We start from the raw sequence: 23,949 nt of genomic DNA on the forward strand, positions 1-23,949 counted from the left end.
TTGGCCAAGTGTGATTGGACACACAAGGAATTTGTCTTGGTGCCTAGGCTCTCAGCGTACATAAAATAAAATATACATTTGTCAAGAATCATGTGGTACGACACTTAATGGTTGTCATGGGGGTCAAATAAGCAATGAAGAAGCAATATTAATAAAAATCTTAGGATATAAGCAACAAGTTACAGTCATACAGTCAACATGGGAGGAAATGGGTGATAGGAATGATGAGAAAAACTAGTAGAATAGAAGTGCAGATTTAGTAGAAAGTCTGACAGTGTTGAGGGAATTATTTGTTTAGTAGAGTGATGGCATTCGGAAAAAAAACTGTTCTTGTGTCTAGTTGTCTTAGTGTGCAGTGCTCTGTAGCGACGTTTTGAGGGTAGGAGTTGAAACAGTTTGTGTCCAGGATGTGAGGGGTCAGTAAATATTTTCCTGCCCTCTTTTTGACTCGTGCAGTATACAGGTCCTCAACAATTAGACTCCTAAACAACTGAAAAAAATGATCTAGTAAAAAGAAAAGTCAACCAAAAGAGCCACATGCAAACAAAAGCAAATAAAATACCCCCTAGGAGCAAAACAATTTAAAATTTAATTTGTGTGCTTTGTTTAATGCAGTGTTTCCCAACCTTGGCAACTTGAAGAGATTTGGACTTCAACTCCCAGAATTCCTCAGCCAACATTCGTTGGCTGGGGAATTCTGGGAGTTGAAGTCCAGATCTCTTCAAGTTGCCAAGGTTGGGAAACACTGCTTTAATGGACTGTTAAATTGGCCATGCCCACATAGTCACATCGCCACATCCACCCAGCCAGTCTGGGCCCCCAACCAAATGGTCTGAGAGACTGTGAATTGGCCCCCTGTTTAAAAAGTTTGAGGATCCCTGTCCTAGAGCGAGGAAGATTATTCAGAAGTAGAAAACATTCAAGACAATTGCCAATGTTCCCAGGAGTGGGAATCCCAGCAAATTCACCCCAAGGTCAGATCAGGGGAGGGTTCCACTTACCTCCCCTACCGACTCGCATTGTGACCGAAGTTATATTTTGCGCATGCTCTCTCAATTCACTCGGGCCCGCACCCCTCACACAAAACTCCCAGAAATGATCCTCCTCCCCAAAAAACCAAAACAAAACAAAACATGACAGTATAGCTAATTTTGCAAAATTGCATCTGAACAAATCACAATTATTCTGGAACACTGCCATTTGGACAGAGAAGACCAAAGACCAGAGATGGTTGACCATGATGCACAGGGCCATATTTGACAAAAACAAACAAACAGCGATATCAGCACAAACATCTAATCTATATTGTCAAGCATGGTGATTGAAGGATGAAAATTTGGGCTTGTTTTGCAGCCACAAGACTTGAACACTTTTTTTTGTTTTTTGTTTAATAAAGTTTTTATTTACAAGAATAAATACAATGAATACATTTAAGTACGGATAACAGTGTAAACATATCAAGATACAGAAGAAAAAAGAAATGGGTAATTAAGAAACAAAGATTGTGTATCAAATTAAGGCATAGACAATATGCATTTAACAGTAAACAAGAGACAAAACAAAACAACCAAGCAAACAGAACAAACAAATAAACAAACAAAAAAGAAAGGCGGGCGGGTGTACGGTAGATCTGTATTGGTAATATGAACTAGAAATATTCTCAATAGCTCATTACAGTATATCTAATATTTTGAATTGTAAATGAATAAGAGAAAGTGTTAAGTATAGCAAGGCAAAGAGATTTTAAGAGAGCCAATTTAATTTTAACATATATCGATGTCTCATACATCCATTGAAAAAAAAGATTTGACACCAGATATGTATCTATGTAAATATATAGGATTCTTAACATTTGTTGAACACTTTGCAAAAATTGTGTCGACCATTAACTCCTCTCTATACCAAAGTATTTTAGAGTCAAATATCAACTTGACTGTAACTTGTTGCTTGTATCCTAAGATTTTTATTAACATTAGAACATAAGAACATAAGAAGAGCCATGCTGAATCAGGCCAAAGCCCATTGAGTCCAGCATTCTGTGTCACACAGTGGCCCACCAATTGCACATGGGGATCTGTAGCCGAAAGAGAAGGCAAAAACCTACCTTTCCCTTGACCCCCAACAAATGGTACCCAAGGGAATCCTGCCTGCCTCAACCAACATAGAGACGGCACATGGACATCCGTTTCAATAACCACCGATACACTTGGCATCCATGAATCTGTCTAATCCTGCCTTGAAGCTATCCAGGCTGACAGCTGTCACGACCTCTTCTGGAAGTGAATTCCATAAACCAATGACATTGATTGTTTCTTCATTGCTTATTTGACCCTATGACAATCATTGTGTTGTACCACATGATTCTTGACAAATGTGTATTTTTCTTTTATGTACACTGAGAGCATATGCACCAAGGAAAATTCCTTGTGTGTCCAGTCACACTTGGCCAATAAAGAATGCTATTCTATTCGTGCCATCTGTCCAAAACCTACCATTGTTCTGGTTATGCACCAGGACAATGTTCCCAAAGCACAGCAGCAAATCCACAACAGAACTGTTGAAAAGGAAAAGAATCAAAGTATTGCCATGGCCCAGTGAAAATCCAGATCTCAACCTGATTGAAATGCCGGGGCAGGATTTCAGGAAAGATGTGCAAAAATAAATGCCCAGAAACCTCAATGAAATGGTTACAGTCAAATCATCTGAGCTAACTTTATAGATGTGGGGCTTTAACTGATGAAAGAATACCTAAAGCTTCAACAAGATTTGAAGCACCAGTTTTGCATTCTTGAATAGCGATGAATTCCTAATTTGAATTTAGAGGTGGGGGTTAGTATATGGCACTACCTTTTCCAATCTCGATCCTTGTTTTTGATCTTTTAGGCTTTCCTTGGGGGGGGGGGCTGTCTTTGACATAAGTGCACCAGCGTGCCTTCTGTCCCCTATCCTAAAATTCTCTCTTATAATTCTCTATATATTTCTCTCCCATTCCTATATCTTTTCTTCTACCCTTTAATTGATTATTTATTTACTTACTTACTTACTTACTTACTTACTTACTTACTTACTTACTTACTTACTTACTTACTTACTTACTTACTTACTTACTTACTTATTTACTTACTTACTCCAATACACAATGAGGGTTTTAATGGGTATATATATATATATACACATAGTAAAATACATGATGAAGGTTATAGAGGAGATACTCATAGTAAAATAGATCTAAGAAAGAATAGAAAAGAAGATATAGTAATAGAACATATCAATGAAATAATAGAAGAAGAGATATAGGAATAGAAGAAAGGTATAGGAGATATAGGAGAGCAATAGGACAGGGGATGGAAGGCACTCTAGTGCACTTGTACTCGCCCTTTACTAACCTCTTATTTCATTTCATTTTATTGGATTTGTATGCCGCCCCTCTCCGTAGACTCGGGGCGGCTAACAACAGTAATAAAAACAACGTGCGACAATCCAATACTAAAAACTAAAAACCCTTATTTTAAAAACCAATCATACATACAAACGTACCATACATAAATTGTGGAAGCCGAGGGGGAAAGAATATCTTAATTCCCCCATGCCTGACGACACAGGTGGGTTTTAAGAAGCTTGCGAAAGGCAAGAAGGGTGGGAGCTATTCTAATCTCTGGGGGGAGTTGGTTCCAGAGCGCTGGGGCCGCCACAGAGAAGGCTCTTCCCCTGGGTCCCGCCAAACGACATTGTTTAGTTGACGGGACCCGGAGAAGGCCAACTCTGTGGGACCTAATTGGTCGCTGGGATTCGTGCGGCAGAAGGCGGTCCCGGAGATAACCTGGTCCGATGCCATGAAGAGCTCTTAGGAATCTGGATAGGTCAACCGTAGATAATCTAAGGGTAAATTGTTGGGGGTTTGGGGATGACACTATGTAGTCCGGTAATGAGTTCCACGCTTCGACAACTCGGTTACTGAAGTCATATTTTTTTACAGTCAAGTTTGGAGCGGCTAATATTAAGTTTAAATCTGTTGTGTGCTCTTGTGTTGTTGTGGTTGAAGCTGAAGTAGTCGCCGACAGGTATCTTATACCTATATATTTTCTTCTACCCTTTCATTGATATATTTTACTAGTAGCATATCCTCTGTAACCTTCAGTATGTTTTTGGACAAAACAAATAAATAAAATAAATAAACAAACATTGCTTGCCGGCGCCTCAGTCGCCTTCTCCCCGCAGCAGCTCCAGCGAAGGGGTTAAACGCAGAGAGCTTTCCTTTTGCGCCTAGAGAGGAGGAAGGAAAGGGGGGAAATAGGAGCCGGGAGCCCAGTTTCCTGTCCCTCCTGCTCCCCGTTTCTAGTCTCCCGGCAGGTTTTAAGCCAGGGCTGCGGAGATCCCCTCAAGGGGAGGCGCGCTCAAGCCGAGCCAGGTGAGCAAGGACGCTGCGAGAGGGGAGGACGAGGGGGGGGGATTCGCCAAGTGCGGGAAGAGGAGGGGGGATTCCTGGTGGGGGGGGGGGAGAGCGTGGTGGAGTTTCCCCAGTCGCGCCCCCTCCCCTTTTTGCCTTTCTTTGATCCGTGGGAACCGCTGCGCCTCCAGCACCGCCCTTCTCACGTTCTCCTGTGGCTGCTGGGGAGGATCATTCTCCCTAGGTCTGAAGGGGAGGATCTGGGCTCAGAGGGATCGTGGCTGGAGGGGCTCCCTCCAAAGGCGTGAACCCTGCTAGGAGGAGGCCAAGCGGCATCTCCAAGCGGATGACAAAGACCAAAGAGGCGTCCAGGTGGGCTTGGCCAATGGGCAACTTGCATCTGAATCTGCCTCTCTCACCTGACCAGATTCCCTTATTGTTTATTGTTGTTTTATTGATTGATTTTGTCCATTACACAATGAGGGTTTTAGTGGGTACACACATACACAATGAAGGTTATAGAGGATATACATTGTTCATAGTAAAATACAGGGGGTGGACAAAAAATTGGAAACACTTGACGTTTTGGCATCATAATGTTTGAACATGTTCAAATCAATCAAAATTTGACATATTTTAATGTTTTTTTAATTATCTTATTTGATTTTTTAAAAACTACCCTTTTTTTTACAGAAATTTAAGGAAATTTGTTATAACCTTCTAGAAATGGCAGACCTCTCCGAGACCGCCTACTGCCGCACGAATCCCAGCGACCGATTAGGTCCCACAGAGTGGGCCTTCTCCGGGTCCCGTCAACTAAACAATGTCGGTTGGCGGGCCCCAGGGGAAGAGCCTTCTCTGTGGCGGCACCGGCCCTATGGAACCAACTCCCCCCGGAGATTAGGATTGCCCCTACTCTTCCTGCCTTCCGTAAACTCCTTAAAACCCACCTTTGTCGTCAGGCATGGGGGAATTGAAACATCTCCCCCTGGGCATGTTTAATTTATATATGGTATGCGTGTGTGTATGTCTGTTAGTATATGGGGTTTTTTAAATCTTTAAACATTTTAAAACCTGTTGGATTATTTACAATTTGTTGTTACATGTTGTGAGCCGCCCCGAGTCTTCGGAGAGGGGCGGCATACAAATCGAATAAATAATAATAATAATAATAATAACTTTCAGAGGCCAAATTGTTGGTGCTCGAATGGCAGGCACTAGTGTAACAGAAAGTGCCCGAATGTTTGGCGTTTCAAGAGGTCATGTCTCAAAAGTAATGACTGCTTTTGAAAGAGAAGGGAAAACATCCTCAGCCAAGCACAGGTCTGGTCGAAAGTTGAAACTGTCTGAGAGAGACTGTCGGACTCTAAAGCGAATTGTTAGAGCGGATTGCAAGACCACAGCTAAAATCACTGCAGAGCTCAATAGATACATACAAAACCCAGCTTCCACAAAAACTGTTCGAAGGGAGCTTCACAAATCTGGATTCCACAGAAGAGCTGCAATGTGTTTCCATTTTTTTGTCCACCCCCTGTATATCTAAGAAAGAATAGATGGGAAGATATAAGAATAAAATTCTTATAGAAGAAAAGATATAGGAATAGAAGAAAGGTAAAAGAGATATAGGAGAGCAATACCCTTCCTGGTAACAGCTGCATCCCTCTTTCTCTCCGCCCCGTGTAAGTGAATAGTCTTGTTTTTAAATAAGGTTTTTTTAGATATTTTTAAATATCAGAATTGTTGTACATTGTTTTATTATTGCTGTGAGCCGCCCCAAGTCTATGGAGAGGTGCGGCATACAAATCTTAATAAATGAAATGAAATGAAATCATTGAAAACATCTTGCAAACGCCTTAGGTCAGCATTTCTCAACCTGTGGGTTGGGACCCCTTTGGGGGTCGAACGATCCTTTCACAAGATGTTTTCAGTGATTTCATTTCATTTCATTTATTAGATTTGTATGCCGCCCCTCTCCATAGACTTGGGGCAGCTCACAGCAATAATAAAACAATGTACAATAACAAATCTAATATTTAAAAATATCTTAAAAACCCTTATTTAAAAACAAGACTATTCACTTACACGGGGCGAAGAGAAAGAGGGATGCAGCTGTTACCAGGAAGGGTATTGCTCTCCTATATCTCTTTTACCTTTCTTCTATTCCTATATCTCTTCTATTCTTCATCAGAAAAGAGATATTTGCAATGGTCTTAGGGACCGAGACACAGCTCTTCTATCCATCTCCAGGCGGGTCTACCCACATGCAAATAGACTACAATGGAACCTCGACATACGAGCAGCTCTACTTACGAGCTACTCGAGATAAGAGCTGGGAGGGGAGCGACATTTTTGTTCGCCTCCCGAGCTCACATTCGGGATACGAGCGCCAAGGAGCTGTCTCCTGAAGCCGAACGCTAACTTCCGCGTTCGGCGGCAGCGGGTTTTTTTGTTGTTGCACGGATTAATTGACTTTACATTGTTTCCTATGGGAAACAATGTTTCATCATACGAGCGTTCCGACTTACGAGCCTCCTTCCGGAACCAATTAGTCTCGTAAGTCGGGGTTCTACTGTACTGCAAAAAAAAAAAAATCTGTACCATGGGAACTTCTGAGCATGCACAGAAACCAAAATTTTGGTGCTGCATATATGCCATCATCTTGTTTTTGGCTCTTTTTTTGCATATTTTTTTTTAAAAAATCGGCACTGTACAAACGTGAGTGTGCATAGCGCCCACACACCCACGAGGCACGACCACGCAGTGCAGGAAGAAGCGAACCAGCAGCGAGGCACGTTAGAACCCACTCCCGAGTTTCCTAATAATTTAATTAGTCTATGGTTGGGGCTCACCACAACATGAGGAATTGTTGAGAACCACTGCAAACATGTTTTTCCACCCCCTGCCAGGAGATGGCGATCATCTGTGCCTAGAAAGCCAACAATACAGGTAACTGCATCTGTGGTTGAGCTTAAAGGAGTTAAAACCATCAAGTTACTTTTGTTGCTAGAAAGGATAGCAGGAGTCTAGACGCTCAAAGGAATGTCCTCTTCCTGCTCCTCCCTGGGAGGAGGGTGATGTGCAGGGTGGCTTTTGTGTTCCTCCTAGGGTCGAAGCAGCATCTGGAAGGTGAGTTGAGGACAGGTGGGAGGAGAGTCCGGGAGTAAGTTGACCTGTTTGGTTCGGATTTATTTATTTATTTATTTATTATTTAGATTTGTATGCCGCCCCTCTCCGCAGACTCGGGGCGGCTCACAACAAAGTGAAACAATTTACAACAAATCTAAATTACCCTTTAAAAATATTTTAAAAACCCCATTTTCTAAACAAACATACATACAGACATACCATTCATAAATTGTATATGCCCGGGGGAGATGTCTCAGTTCCCCCATGCCTGACGACAAAGGTGGGTCTTAAGGAGCTTACGAAAGGCAAGGAGAGTAGGGGCAGTTCTAATCTCCGGGGGGAGTTGGTTCCAGAGGGTCGGGTCCGCCACAGAGAAGGCTCTTCCCCTGGGCCCCACCAGATGACATTGTTTAGTTGATGGGACCCGGAGAAGGCCCACTCTGTGGGACCTAATCGGTCGCTGGGATTCGTGCGGCAGCAGACGGTCTCGGAGATATTCTGGTCCAGTGCCATGAAGGGCTTTAAAGGTCATAACCAACACTTTGAATTGTGACCGGAAATTGATCGGCAACCAATGCAGACTGCGGAGTGTTGGTGAAACATGGCCATACCTAGGTAAGCCCATGACTGCTCTCGCAGCTTCATTCTGCACGATCTGGAGTTTCCAAACACTTTTCAAAGGTAGCCCCATGTAGAGAGCATTACAGTAGTCGAGCCTCGAGGTGATGAGGGCATGAGTGACTGTGAGCAGTGAGTCCCAGTCCAGATAGGGCTGCAACTGGTGCACCAGGCGAACCTGGGCAAACGCCCCCCTCGCCACAGCTGAAAGATGGTTCTCTAATGTGAGCTGTGGATCGAGGAGGACGCCCAAGTTGCGGACCCTCTCCGAGGAGGTCAATAATTCCCCCCCCCCCAGGGTAATGGAAGGACAGATGGAATTGTCCTTGGGAGGCAGAACCCACAGCCACTCCGTCTTATCCGGGTTGAGTTTGAGTCTGTTGACACCCATCCAGGCCCCAACAGCCTCCAAGCACCGGCACATCACTTCCACTGCTTCGTTGACTGCCAGTGAACATTTATAATGGTTGCGGCATCCCACACTCATGAGCCCCATTCGTGACCTTCCCAGCTAGCTTCTCATAAGCAAAATCAGTGGGGATGCGGGCAGGAAGTGACAAGTGACAATCATGTGAAATTGACTTTAACAGCCCACAGTGATCTGCTTAACCACTGCAGAGGAGCAGATTAGATTAGATTACTAGAGTTGGAAGGGACGTTGTAGGTCATCTAGTCCAACCCCCCGCTCAAGAAAGAGTCCCTATACTGTTGTGGTTGTGGTTGGCTCTGGCTCAGCTCCTGCCCCAGGGAATGTGGAGGTGGAGGCAGGGGAACCGTCAACATGTCCTAGGCCTGTTTTGTTGCCGGCAGAGTCAGGAAGTGCAGTTTCCTTGGACAAAGAAGAAGGTGGGGGTGACTTGGAAGAGGGAGGCTTGGCACACAGCCCAGGAAGCCAATCTCCATTATCTTCGGTCGCTTCAGATGAGGAAGTCTTGGACCCATGCGTAGAAAAGACCAATTGAAGACATATTACAGGAGATAAGAGAGACCACCTGTGTTTGGGTGGGGCTCCAGTAATTAGGGCTGCTGCTATAAATAGCAGCGTGCTAGTTTGGCCGTTGTGGGAGATTATCTAATCGCAGTTCTTCAGGATCGTGCCTTGCTGTTTCTGAACTTTGTTTGTGGATTTTTCACGCCTTTGACACCAAAGCAGAGTAAAGTGTGTGTGTGTGTTTCACTTCCTTGGAAGAAGGAGGGCTGTGACATTTCTTCACTGCTACTAGCTAAGTACTTAAGGACGGATTAAGGGACTTGTACAGCCTACAAGGTTGTTTTGGGGAAGAGTGCTCTTTGCAATACAAAAAGGGTGCTTTGTTTCTTTTGAATTTTGTGATAAAGAACATTGTTTTGAATTTTCAAACGTGTGTGTGTCTGAAATTTGTACCCTTGAATTTTCGGGAGGCTTCTATCAGAGGGCCCGGCAGAACATATTCTATTTCAGACAAATGGCCATCCAAACTTCTCTTGAAAGTCTCAAGTTTTGGACCTCCCACATCCTCCGCAGGCAAGCTATTCCACTGTCAAAAGGTTCCTCCTTATTTCCAGATTGAATTTCTCCTTGGTCAGTTTCCATCCGTTATTCCTTATCTGGCCTTCTGGTGCCTTGGAAAACAGCCTGACCCCCTCCTCTCTGTGGCAGTCCCTCAAGAACACTGCTATCCAGTCTCCTCTGGTCCTTCTCTTCACTGGAATAGCCATGCTCGGTTCCTGCAACTGCTCTTCATATGTTATAGTCTCCATCCCCTAATCTTCCTGGTTGCTCTCCCCTGCACTTTCTCTAGATCAGGGGTCCCCAAACCTTTTACACAGGAGGCCAGTTCACTGTCCCTCAGACTGTTGGAGGGCCGGACTATAAAAAAAACCCTATGAACAAATCCCCATGGACACTACACATACCTTATTTAAAGTAAAAAACAAAATAGGAACAAATACAATATTTAAAATAAAGAAGAAGTAAAAAGTAATTAATAATTAAGTACCGGTAATTTATACTTCTTTATTAAAAAGTAAATTTAAACTTAAATCAACAAACTCCATTTCTCCTTCCTTCCTTCCCTCCCTCCTTCCTCTCCACTTCTCTCTTCCCTCTTCCTTTTCTCTCATTTGTTTCATTTTCCTCTCCCTCGTTCCTTCCCCCCATCATTTTCTCATTTTATTTATTTATTTTATTTATTTATTAGTTGGACTTGTATGCCGCCCCTCTCCGAAGACTCGGGGCAGCTCACAACAAGTAAAACAGTCACAACAATCCAATTAATTAAAATATTTAACGATTTAAGAAAACCCCATGTAATAGCAAACACACAAACAAACATACCATATATAAATTTAACGTGCCCAGGGGAGATGTTTAGTTTCCCCATGCCTGACGGCAAAGGTGGGTCTTAAGGAGTTTTCGGAAGGCAGGAAGAGTAGGGGCAGTTCTAATCTCCGGGGGGAGTTGGTTCCAGAGAGCCGGTGCCGCCACAGAGAAGGCTCTTCCCCTGGGACCCGCCAACCGGCATTGTTTAGTTGACGGGACCCGGAGAAGGCCCACTCTGTGGGACCTAATCGGTCGCTGGGATTCGTGCGGCAGGAGGCGGTCTCGGAGATATTCTGGTCCGATGCCATGAAGGGCTTTAAAGGTCATAACCAACACTTTGAATTGTGACCGGAAATTGATCGGCAGCCAATGCAGACTGCGGAGTGATGGTGAAACATGGGCATACCTAGGTAAGCCCATGACTGCTCTCGCAGCCGCATTCTGCACGATCTGAAGTTTCCGAACACTTTTCAAAGGTAGCCCCATGTAGAGAGCATTACAGTAGTCGAACCTCGAGGTGATGAGGGCATGAGTGACTGTGAGCAATGAGTCCCGGTCCAGATAGGGCTGCAACTGGTGCACCAGGCGAACCTGGGCAAACGCCCCCCCTCGCCACAGCTGAGAGATGGTTTTCTAATGTGAGCTGTGGATCGAGGAGGACGCCCAAGTTGCGGACCCTCTCTGAGGGGGTCAATAATTCCCCCCCCAGGGTGATGGACGGACAGATGGAATTGTCCTTGGGAGATAGAACCCACAGCCACTCCGTCTTATCCGGGTTGAGTTTGAGTCTGTTGACACCCATCCAGGCCCCAACAGCCTCCATGCACCGGCATATCACTTCCACCGCTTCGTTGACTGGGCATGGGGTGGAGATGTAAAGCTGGGTATCATCGGCATATTGATGATACCTCACCCCATGTCCTTGGATGATCTCACCCAGCGGTTTCATGTAGATGTTAAATAGCAAGGGGGAGAGGACCGACCCCTGAGGCACCCCACAAGGGAGAGACCTCGGAGCCGACCTCTGACCCCCCACTAACACCGACTGCGACCGGTCAGAGAGGTAGGAAGAGAACCACTGGAGAACAGTGCCTCCCACCCCCAACCCCTCCAACCGGTGCAGAAGGATACCATGGTCGATGGTATCGAAAGCCGCTGAGAGATCGAGGAGCACCAGGACAGAGGATAAACCCCTGTCCCGGGCCCGCCAGAGGTCATCCATCAACGCGACCAAAGCAGTTTCCGTGCTGTAACCGGGCCTGAAACCTGACTGTCGGGGACCTAGATAATCGGCTTCTTCCAAGGACCGCTGGAGCTGGAGTGCCACCACATTCTCGACAACCTTCCCCATAAAGGGAAGGTTGGAGACTGGACGATAGTTATTAAGTACGGCTAGGTCCAGGGAGGACTTCTTGAGGAGGGGGAGCACGAGCGCTTCTTTATAGAGTGTTGGAAAGACTCCCCTCCCCAAGGAAGCGTTGGTAATCTCCTGGGCCCAGCTCCGTGTCACCTCCCTGCTGGCCGAGACCAACCAGGAGGGACACGGATCCAGTAAACAGGTGGCAGAACTCACAGCTCCGATGGCCTTGTCCACTTCATCAGGTGTCACCAGATCAAACTCTTCCCAGACAGGTGGACAAGTACGTGCCCCAGTCACCTCGACTGACTCGTTGTCAGTCGACTCTGTTTTACAATTGGAGTCGAGGTCGGCCCGGATCTGAGCGACTTTATCAGCGAAAAACGTGCTAAACTCCTCGGCACTACTCTGCAAGGGCTCCCCAACTCCCCCCTGATTAAGAAGGGAGCGGGTCACCCTAAACAGAGCAGCCGGGCGGGATTCCGCTGATGCAATCAAGGCGGCATGGTACGCGCATCTTGCCGCCTTGAGCGCCACTTTGTAAGTCTTAATAAAAGCTCTTACAAGTGTTCGATCAGATTCAGACCTACTCTTCCTCCATCGCTTCTCTAGACGTCTCTTTTGGCGTTTCAACTCCCGGAGCTCCTCGTTGAACCATGGGGCTCTACGGGGTCTAGCGCTGCGGAGAGGTCGCAAAGGCGCAATCCGGTCAAGAGCCCCCGCCGCAGCCCTGTTCCAGGCGTCAGCGAGGGACTCCGCCAAGCTGTGGACGAGTGCCTCTGGAATAACCCCAAGCGCCGTCTGAAAGCCCTCTGGGTCCATCAGGCGTCTGGGGCGGAACATCTTCATTGGTTCCGCCTCCCTGCGGGGAAGGATTGGAGCCAGGAAGTCAAGCCGTAGCAGAAAATGGTCTGACCATGACAAAGGCAACGCTTCTAAGCCCCTTAGTCTCGGACCATTGCTCAATTGCTCGGAAAGGAATACCATGTCAGGTGCGTGCCCTCCCTCGTGAGTCGGACCCTGTACTACTTGAGTCAGGTCCATGGCTGTCATGGTGGCCATGAACTCCTGTGCCAGCCCAGAGGTTTCGCCGAGTGACGGCAGGTTGAAGTCCCCCAAGACAATGAGTCCGGGGAACTCCACCGCCAACCCGGCTACCTCCTCGAGTAGCACAGGCAGGGCTTTTGACACGCAGCTGGGAGGCAGGTACGTGAGAAATAAGCCCACCTGAACCCCTAAGTCCAACTTCAGCAAGAGAGACTCGCAACCTGCAATTTCCGGAGCAATGAGTCTACGCAGGCAAAGGCTCTCCCTGGCTATAATAGCCACTCCTCCCCCCCTTCCCTGGGGTCGAGGTTGATGCCATATCTGAAACCCGGCTGGGCAAATTTCAGAGAGAGGGACACCTCCCTCCGGGCCCAGCCAGGTTTCAGTAATACAAGCCAGGTCGGCCTCCTCATCCAGGATCAGATCCCGGATGAGGAGAGCTTTATTTACCACTGACCTGGCATTGAGCAGCAGCAACCTGAGCCCAGGGCCAGAGTTACACTCATCACCAGTACCCAAGATTGGGCTCACAGAGCCGGAACAAGGGACCGTTATTAAGCAATGGTCTCTCGTTCCCCTGGAACGGCTAACTCTGTGGCCCCCACCATATCTGCCTCTCCCCAGCAACACAGGGATATTCCGGCCCTCTGTCACCCCAGAGATCGGTGCCCCTTCCTCTCCTGTCTCCCGAGCGTCAGGTGGGCCAAACCTATCATTCATACTACTCACAATCATCTCATCCATACTGTACTCCCACCCACCCCAACCATCACACTCATACCAATCATTCATTCCATGCACAAGATTAACTCTATTCCAATCACCCTCCCAATATTAAAAAAGGATTAAATTAGTAATAGGTAAAAATGCTAATAAAATGTGGCACAATATAAATACATATAAATAGAAATAGAAAAATTCACAAAATTAATAATTAGTAGTATAAAATGGTAAAAATGGTAAAATAGTAAAAATCAGATCTTAATACTAGTTATTAGTTAATCATCGGTTAATCAGTCGGTCCAGGTGAAGTTTCTTTGTATAGCTTCAATAAGTCTTAGATCTTAAAAGGACTTTAAAAGGTCTTAAAAAGCTGCTGTTTTTCCCCAGCCGGTCCACTAGGGGGCGTGGATCTTCAATAAAGTGCATAGAGGTCAGGAGGGGGGGGGAGGGGGGGGAACAGACAATGATAGTCATTTGCAAGTTCATATTAGCAATGTCCCAATTCCCAAGCAACCAGTTCCATCTTTCTCATTTCTCTTTCGTGATTTTATCGTCCAGCAGGTCCAACCGTCCATGCAGTCCTCCCATCCCACCCAACCCTCCCCCGGCACCAGCCGCTCTCACCCGCTGGCGCCATACAGGAAGGGGGGGTATGGGGGTGAGTTATTATCCCAAATATACCCCGCTTGCAATTATCCTCCACAGGCAACAGGTCGCTCCCATCGTTCTTTCAGCACCTCCTTTCCTCCTTTCTCCTCCGGTGTTTCTCAAGTCTTGCGCAGGCACCTCCGCCATCTTCCGCGTCTCAGTCAATCACCCTTCGACGCCGCGATTTTTTCGGTGCCCACAGCACCCCCCCGGCCCCCACCGTCTCAGCACCATTTGATCCCATCTGTCGGGCCGGGTCGGGGGGCTCAGCCCGGCAGTCGCTCTGCCCCTTCTCGGCCGCCTCTCCTCCCTCCGGTGTTAAAGACTCCGCGCCAGGCACTGCCGCCATCCTCCGCGTCCCAGCTGGTTCCGCGTCCCAGCTAGTCGCGCTGCAGTCACCCGCGCGCCTCCGGCCTCAGTCTCGGAGCCTGGGGCTCCGCAGCTGGAGACACGGCACAGCAGCGACAGCAGACAACCTTCCATCCTGGGCCAGCATTTCCGATGACAAACCGTTGTTCAAGGGAGCGGCGGACCCACCATCTCCCCACCGCTCGAACTCTTTTTTTCTCTCTCTCTCTTTCCATCTCTCCCTCTTCCTTTCTCTCTCCCTCTCTATATCTCCCTCTTTCTCTTTCTTTCTCTCTCTCTTCTCTCTTTCTCTTACTCACTCTCTTTCTAACTCTCCCTCTTTATCTCTCACACTTTCTCTCTCTCCCCCTCTCTCTATTTCTCTCTTTCTATGTCTCCTCTTCATTTCTCTCTCCCTCTCTATTTCTCCCTCTTATTATATCGATCGTAAAATCTCGTGTGCTGCCGCGGGCTGGTTAAAAGACCCCAGCGGGCCGCATCCGGCCCATGGGCCGTAGTTTGGGGACCGCTGCTCTAGAGTTTCAATGTCTTTTTTTGTAGTGTGATGACCAAAACTGGATGCAAGCGTGGTCTAACGAAGGCTTTATAGAGTGGTATTAGTACCTCTCTAATCCTAGATTGTATCCCTCTGGTAACCCCCCTCTTGGAGATTGTCCAATCCTTAGTGTCCATAACCGTCAGGTGGACGCATTTTCAGACCCACGTCACATTTATGGAATGCAACCTCTAACGGTTTCCTCCTGGTCACCTGGTTTCTAGGAAAACGAAATTTATCCCACTGCACTGTGCCTCCTGCACTCTTCCCCCCCCCCAATGACCAAACCCCTCTCCGCATAGAAGAAATGCAGAATCATACCGAAGGTTGACACATGGATTTTCTACATACACTGCTCAAAAAAAAATAAAGGGAACACTTAAACAACACAATATAACTCCAAGTAAATCAAACTTCTGTGAAATCAAACTGTCCACTTAGGAAGCAACACTGATTGACAATCAATTTCACACATTCAACTTTGCAAATGAACAAAGTATTCAAGGAGAATATTTCATTCATTCAGATCTAGGATGTGTTCTTTGAGTGTTCCCTTTATTTTTTTGAGTGTATATAGTGTGTATGTATTTTGAGTGTATATAGCTTTATAGGTCTGTGTATTTGTACTTCTCTCCGTATGCATATATCTACAATTGTATAATGAAGTGATGGCGAACCTTTTTTTCATCGGGTGCTGAAATACCATGTGCACGAGTTATTGGGCGTGTGTAAGTGCCCACACCCATAATTCAATGCCTAGAGAGGATGAAAATACTTTTCCCCGCCTCCCTGGAGGCCCTCTGGAGACCAGAAATGGCCTGTTTCCCAACTTCTGATGGCCCCAGTAGGCTCGCGTTTCGCCCTCCCAGGCTCCAAAGGCTTCCCTGGAGCTGGTGGCAGGTAAAAATGCCCTCCCCCATCCCCCTGGAGGCACTCCGGAGGCCAAAAACACCCTCCCAGAGCCTCTGTGCAAGCAAAAAATCAGCTGGCCAGCACATAGATTGTTATTATTATTATAAATTAGATTTGTATGCCGCCCCTCTCCGCATGTTGAAGTTGAGCTAGGGCAACGGCTCGTGTGCTGGCAGATATTATTATTATTATTATTATTATTATTATTATTATTATTATTACTATTATTATTATTACTATTATTATTATTATTATTATTATTATTTATTAAATTTGTATGCCACCCCTCTCCGTAGACTCTGGGCGGCCCACAGCAGTAATAGATAAACAATATACAATACAAATCTAATAATTAAAACTAAAAACCCATTATTTAAAAAACATGCATACAACATACCATACATAAACAATATAGGTCTGGGGAAGCTATCTCAGCCCATGTGCCACCTGTTGCACCCGTGCCATAGGTTCGCCATCACTGGTATTTTATTATTATTATCATTATTATTATTATTATTATTAATTAAATTTGTCTGCCGCCACTCTCCGAAGACTCGGGGTGGCTCACAACAATAAAAACAATATTATAGCACAGTGATGGGCAACCTTTTCAGCTTGGTGTGTCAAAATTTGCCAAAAATCCGAGCATAACTCAGGTGGTGTGTCACCTTGAGAAAAAAACCACTCTCACTCTCTCTCACTCTCTTCCTTCCTCTCTCATCACTCACTCTTTCTTTCTTGCTCTCTCTCTCTCCCTCTCTCTCTTCCTTTCTTTCCTTCTCTCTTCCTTCCACTTTTTTCTCTTTCTCTCTTTTCCTTCCTTCCCCTCTTCCCCTCCCTCTCCCTCTCTCCTACTCTTCTCCTACTCTTCCTCTCCTGCTTTTCTTTCTCCTCCTCCTTCTCTTCCTCCTCTACTCCTCTTCCTCTCCTCTTCCTCCTCCTCTCCTTTTTCTCCTACTCTTCCTCTCCTGCTTTTCTTTCTCCTCCTCCTTCTCTTCCTCCTCCACTCCTCTCCCTCTCCTCCTCCTCCTCCTCCTCTCCTTTTTCTCCTCCTCTTCATCTCCTTTCCCCCCTCTTCCTCCTCTCCTTTTTCTCCTCCTCTTCCTCTCCTTTTCCTCCTCTTCCTCCTCTCCTTTTTCTCCTCCTCTTCATCTCCATTTCCTTCTGGTTCTCCTTCTCCTGCTCTTCCTTCTCCTTCTCCTCTTCCGCTTTCTCCTCCTCTCCTTTTCCTCCTCCTCTTCCTCTCCTTTTCCTCCTCTTCCTCCTCCTCTCATTTTTCTCCTCCTCTTCATCTCCTCCATTTCCTTCTGGTTCTCCTTCTCCTGCTCTTCCTTCTCCTTCTCCTCTTCCGCTTTCTCCTCCTCTCCTTTTCCTCCTCTTCCTCTCCTTTTCCTCCTCTTCCTCCTCCTCTCATTTTTCCTCTTCCTCTTCTCCTTTATCTCTTCCTTCCTTCCCCTCTTCCTCCCTTTCTCTCTCCTTCTCGTTCACTTTTCTCTCCCTTCCCTCCTTCTTTCCTCTCCTCTTTTCCTCCCTCTTTTTCCCTTCTTTCTCTCCACGTCTCCGGCGGGCAGACGGCTTTGCTAACCGGCACAAGGTTCAAGCCATCTGCCCGGGGAAAGCCCTGTGCCAGCCAGGAAAGCCGGCTTTACGGGAAAGCAGCGCGCTTTTCAAATGCGCTGCTTTCCTGCTGCAACTCTTTCCTGGGCGGGGGGGGGGGGCTAAACAGAGGCGGTGGCAGGGGGTTCAAGGGACCAACAGCCGGTCCTTTTCGAGGCTGCGTTGTTGCAGCGTCTGAGGCCGCCGCTGCCTCCGCCTCCAGGCGAAGGGATCTCCTCGGTGGGTGGCCTCGGAGGCTGCAACAACGCAGCCCCGAAAAGGACCGGCTGTTGGTCCCTTAAACCTGCCGCTGTCGCCCACTGCGGAGATCCCTTCGCCTGGAGGCGGAGGCGGCGGCCTCAGACGCTGCAACAACGCAGCCCCAAAAAGGACCGGCTGTTGGTCCCTTGAACCCGCCGCCACCGCCTCTGTTCGGGCGAAGGGATCTCCGCAGTGGGCGGCAGCAGCTTGAAGAGACCAACAGCCGATCCTCATTGAGCTGAGTTTCCTTTGGCTTCCTTCGAGGCAGCAGGTGAGCTTTGCAGTTTTGCCTCGAAGGAAGCCAAAGGAAGCTCAGCTCGGGGGCGGGCCTGAAGCAGCCGCCGCCTACTCCGCCCCACGCTTCGGCCGCGATGGGGCCAAGTAAGCTGAGGCTAGGCCCGTCGCCCCGGCTCCAAGTGCGGGGCCTGGGCGGGCAAGCATTGGGAGGGCCTCTCCGTCACTTGGCGGGAGAAGAGCTCCCCTCCCCACGATCCGGGACAGCATGGCCGTCAGCAAGTTAGTGTGCGGGGGTCCTGATGGCTTGCTTGCGGTCCCCTCCAGCGGCTCATGCAGGGTTTCCAGGCTTCTCGCGGGGCAGCGAAGAAGCAAAAAAGCGGCACTGAAGGGACCAATACGGTCTGCAGCTTAGCGTCTGGAGGAGGAGGAGGAGCAAAGCCAGGGGGCGGGGAGGAAAGCGGGCCTGCAATTGGCCAATTTCTTTCTTGCCTTCAGGGAGAGGAACTGCTGCTGCTCTGCCATAGGGTGCTTTCCTCCCCGCCCCCTGGCTTTCTTCCTTGCCACCGCCAGACTCTCAGCAGCAGAGTAGAGGGGAGATTCGGGAGCAGCCGCGTGTCACCAAAAATGGCTACGCGTGTCAGTGCTGACACGCGTGTCATAGGTTCGCCATCACTGTTATAGCAAAACAAATCTAATATTAAAAGAAGCATATAAAACCTATCATATATTTAAAAACCAAACAGCACATTCATACCAAACATGAAACAAAATATAAAGAAGCCTGGGGGAAAGGTGTCTCAACTCCTCCATGCCTGGCGGTATAGGTGAGTCTTGAGTAATTTACGAAAGACGAGGGTGGGGGCAGTTCTAATCTCTGGGGGAAGTTGATTCCAGAGGACCGGGGCCACCACAGAGAAGGCTCTTCCCCTGGGGCCCGCCAAACAACATTGTTTAGTCGACGGGACCCGGAGAAGGCCAACTCTGTGGGACTTTATCGGCCGCTGGGATTCGTGCAGTAGCAGGCGGTTCCGGAGGTACTCTGGTCCAATGCCATGTAGGGCTTTAAAGGTCATAACCAACACTTTGAATTGTGACCGGAAACTGATCAGCAGCCAATGCAGACCACGGAGTGTTGTAGAAACGTGGGCAAATCTGGGAAGCCCCACGATGGCTCTCCCGGCTGCGTTCTGCACGATCTGAAGTTTCTGAACACTTTTCAAAGGTAGCCCCATGTAGAGAGAATTGCAGTAATCAAACCTTGAGGTGATGAGGGCATGAGCAACTGTGAGCAATGACTCCCTGTCCAAATAGGGCCGCAACTGGTGCACCAGGTATAATCTATCACCAGTACTTCCAGATATATTTGATGATAACCCTTTGCAGTGCTAAAAATTTATGATTGATACAGGTCAGTAAGAGAATTTCATGATTGAATGGGTAGCTGAACTTGGATCTTTCTAATCTATCCGTCGTAATATAAGATGTGATTATAGCATTGTAGCATGTTTGTTTTTCAATGTAATGTATATTTTTTTCTTTTTCTCACATCTTCGGCAACCATCTTATAAATAATTAAAGTTACACTTTTCTTTGCATCTTACAGACACAGAGGATGCCAATAAGAAGACTCTGGACAACTGAGAGTAACAAACAACGTTTAAAAATCAAGCCAGAAATTGAGGTGGTTTTTTTTTTCATTTCCTTCAGAAAACCGCACAATTTACCAAGAAACAAAGGATAGAAAATCAAAAAGGTTTTTTTGAGCTGGAATGAATGATTTATACAGAACACAAGGATACATTATATGAAAAGATTAGAGGAGATTGTTTTTTCCATTCAGAAAAAGAAGCCAGTGCAGAGCGAAAGGTTAACTGGACATTCCCGTAGGACAGGCACAATGCAGGCTTCACCCCGTGAGGAAGAAAATACTTTGAATCAAAGTTCCATCCAACAAGGATCACACCTATTTTTGACCTCTTCATTATCAGTGATGGAAAAGCTTCACAGATCTCCCTGTTGCGAGAAAGGAACAGATTGCAAGTCACACCTGATTATGGACAACACGATCCACATTGGAGAAAACCCATATAAATATTCTGAATGTGGCCAAAACTTTAGTCAGAACTGCTCCCTTGTGGTTGAGGAAAGGACCCACGTAGAACAGCAGCCTTATGTGTTTTCCCACTGTGATGAAAGCTTTGACATGCACAGCAACTTGATAATACATCAGAGGACTCACAACAGGGAGAAATCGTATGACTGTCCTGATTGTGGGAAGAATTTTATTGGAAAGTCCCACCTCATGAGACACCTGAGGACTCACACAGGAGAGAAACCTTTTGAGTGTCCTGATTGTGGGAAAAGTTTCAGTCAGAATTCCACCCTGGTGAAACATCAGAGGACTCACACGGGAGAGAAGCTCTTCGAATGTTCTGACTGTGGGAAAAGTTTCAGTCAGAATTTCAACCTGGTGATACACCAGAGCAGAGGTCCCCAACCTTTTTTGCACCAGGGACCGGCTTTAAGCTAGACCAGTTTTCCATGGCCCGGTGGGGGGGGGGGGAGCTAGCTGTCAGCGGCGCCGTAAAAGGGGTGAGCAAGAGAGGAATGGGTGAATGAATGGACGGAGGGTGGGAAGGAAGGAAGGAAAGAGGGAAGGGACAGGAACAAAAGAAGGGTGCAAAGGAAGCAAGGAAAGGTGTGAAAGGGGAGAGTAAGAGAGGAAGGAGTGAAAGAAGGGAATGAGGGAGGAAAGAAGGGAGGAAGGAAAAGGAAAGCAAGAAATGGAGGGAGGAAAGGAAGGAAGGAAAGAAAGAAAGAAGGGGGGAAGGGACAGGAACAGAGGAAGGAAGCAAGGAAACTTATGAAAGGGGAGAGTAAGGGAAGAAGGTAGGAAGGAGAAAGAAAAGAAGAAATAGAGGAAGGGAAGGTAAAAGAGAGAAAGAAAAAGAGCAAGAAAGAAAGCAAGAAAGAGAAAGAAAGAAAGGCAACTTCAAAGAAAGGCTCACTGAGCATCTCTCACTCTCTCTCTTTCTATCCCTCTTTCTTTCTTTCTCTTCCTTTCTTTCTCTCCTCTTCCTTTATCTCTTCTCTCTCTCCCTCTCTCTTTCTCTCCCCCCTCTCTCCCCCTTTCCCTCTCTCCCTCTCTTGCTATCTCTCCCCCCTCTCCCCCGCTCTTTCTCCCTCTCCCTCTCTTTCTCTCTCTCCCCCCCTCTCTCTTTCTCTCTCTCTCCCCCTCTTTCTCTCTCTTCTTCTCACTTTCTCTCTCTTGTTTTCTTTCTGTCTCTTTTGCTTTCTCTCTCTCTCACTCTTTCTTGTTTTCTTTCTCACGCTCTTTCTCTCTCTTGTTCTCTCTCTTGCTATCTCTTTCTCTCCCCCCTTTCTCACTCTCTCTTTCTCACTTTCTCTCTATCTTGCTGTCTGTTGCTCTCACTCACTCTCGTTCTCTCTCCGTTCTTCTCAGCGATGACGCGCGCACGCCCTGCCCGCCTCACCTTTGCGAGAGCACTTTCGCCCCGGGCTCTCAGCAAGGGGGTTTGGAGGAGAGGCGGGGCCGGCGAAGGTGATATTGAATGTCGGGGGAGAACGAGCGGCTGCACGCGCTCCCTATCCCCCTGCTAGCCCACTCGGAATATTCAAAATAAGAAAAGCCTTCGCTGGCAAAGGTTTTTCTTATTTTGAATATTCCGAGTGGGCTAGCAGGGAGATAGGGAGCGCGTGCCGCCCGTTCTCCCCCGACATTCAATATCACCTTCGCCGGCCTCCGCTGAGGAAAGCCTTTGCCGGCATTTCCTCTCGGCGTCAAGGAGGCGCAGCGGCAGGCGGAGAGAGGGAAGGGGGGGCAGCGGCGTCCCTCCTGGCCTTGGCGGGCCGCCCAACCCTCCCCACCTCCTGCAAACGCGGCGGGCGGCGGGGGGAGAGCGAGGAGCCGGTTCCGGCGGCCGCGGGGCTTGGCTGGCTGGCGGGGGGAGCGCCGCTGGTGGTGCGGAAAGGCCGAGGGGGCCCTGGCGCCGCGGACCGGCTGAAAACCCCCAACGGCCCGGTGCCGGTCCGCGGACCGGCGGTTGGGGACCTGTGCACCAGAGGACTCACACAGGGGAGAAACCCTTTGAATGTCCGGAGTGTGGGAAAAGTTTCAGTCAGAATTCCAACCTGGTGATACACCAAAGGACTCACACGGGGGAGAAATTGTATGACTGCCCTGATTGTGGGAAGAGTTTCATTACAAATTCCCACCTGGTGATACATCAGAGGACTCACACAGGAGAGAAACCCTTTGAGTGCCCTATTTGTGGGAAGAGTTTCAGTCAGAATTACAGCCTGGTGATACACCAGAGGACCCACACAGGAGAGAAACCTTTCGAATGTCCCAGTTGTGGGAAGAGTTTCAGTCAGAATTCACACTTGGTGATACACCAGAGGATTCACACAGGGGAAAAACCGTATGAGTGTCCAGAGTGTGGGAAAAGTTTCAGTCGGAATTCCAGCCTGGTGGTACACCAGAGGATACACACGGGAGAGAAACCGTATGAGTGTCCAGATTGTGGAAAAGATTTCAGTAGTAGGTCTAGTCTTCTAAGTCATGCAGGTTTACACACAGGAGAGAAACCGTTCAAATGTCCAGTCTGTGAACGGTACTTCATGCGTAAATCATCCCTTATTGCTCACAAGGAAATCCACTCAAGACAAAATGTGATGAGTTTAGAGAAGGCTTGAATTTTATTTCTGATTTCCATTTGGGAGTATAGGTGAGAAATTGAGTACAGGTGATCCTCTACTTACAATCATCATTGAGCCCAAACGTTCTGCTGCTGCGTGAGAAATTTGTTAAATGAGTTTTGCCCCCTTTTACGAATTTTCATATCGCATTTGTTAAGTGAATCAATGCAGTTGTTAAATGAGAAACATGGTTGTTAAGTGAATCTGATTTCCCCATTGACTTTGTTTGTCAGGTTGCAAAAGATGATCCGATGACCCTGGGAAGTGCAACCATTATAAATGTCAGATGTCATGTCTCCAAAGTTAAATCATGTGACCATGGTGATGCTGCAAAGGTCATACGTGTGAAAATGCTCATATGTCATAAAGCCCATACATTTTTCAGGGTAACGGTCACTAAGAGAACTGTTGTAAGTCGAGGACTACCTGTATTTGAATTGTGGCCTAATGCTTTTAAGTGAACACATCTCAAAATAAGACAGGTAGATGGAGAGAAAAAATGATTAAATTAGATTAGATTAGACTATTAGAATTGGAAGGGACCTTGTAGATTATCTAGTTCAGTGATGGTGAACCTTTTTTTTCCTTGGGTGCCGAAAGAGCATGCGCTCACAGTATCGTGCATGTGTGAGTGCTCACACCCATAATTAAATAAATGCCTCAGAAGTGTGAAATCAGCTCCCTCCCCCCCAAGAGGCCCCTCTGGAGGCTGGAAATGGCCTGTTTCCCAACTTCTGGTGCACTCAGTAGGCTTGTGTTTCACCCTCCCCAGCATCACAAAGCTTAGTACCGGGAATAATACATGCATTGATGGGAATAAGAAGATCACTGACCATTTCAATAGCTACTTCTGTTCAGTTTTCTCAAAAGACACCTTAAAATATAATACTATAGAGGGATATAGCATTGCTTCCAGCTGTACGGATTCAGCTCCAGTGATCTTAGAAGCCGATGTCTTAGAAGAACCTGAACGATTAAAGATAAATGAGGCAATGGGTCCAGATGGCATCCACCCCAGAGTTCTTAAAGAACTCAGATCTGTCATTGCTACCCCCCTGACTGATTTGTTTAACCAATCCCTGTTAACAGAAGATGTTCCTGAGGATTGGAGA

General features: G+C 47.2%; 1 protein-coding gene across 1 annotated transcript; it reads left to right on the top strand.

Moving 5' to 3' along the window:
- Positions 1 to 4,322: 4,322 nt before the first annotated feature.
- LOC139159972 (zinc finger protein ZFP2-like) lies at positions 4,323 to 23,433 on the top strand. The gene is made up of 3 exons (XM_070737460.1): positions 4,323 to 4,408; positions 19,722 to 20,603; positions 22,205 to 23,433. Exons 2-3 carry the CDS (start codon positions 19,923 to 19,925, stop codon positions 22,832 to 22,834), a joined length of 1,311 nt encoding a protein of 436 aa, XP_070593561.1. The 5' UTR covers positions 4,323 to 4,408; positions 19,722 to 19,922; the 3' UTR covers positions 22,835 to 23,433.
- Positions 23,434 to 23,949: the final 516 nt, after the last annotated feature.

The sequence above is a fragment of the Erythrolamprus reginae genome, chromosome 2 (genome assembly GCF_031021105.1).
Source record: "Erythrolamprus reginae isolate rEryReg1 chromosome 2, rEryReg1.hap1, whole genome shotgun sequence".
NCBI classification, from domain to species: Eukaryota; Metazoa; Chordata; class Lepidosauria; order Squamata; family Dipsadidae; genus Erythrolamprus; species Erythrolamprus reginae.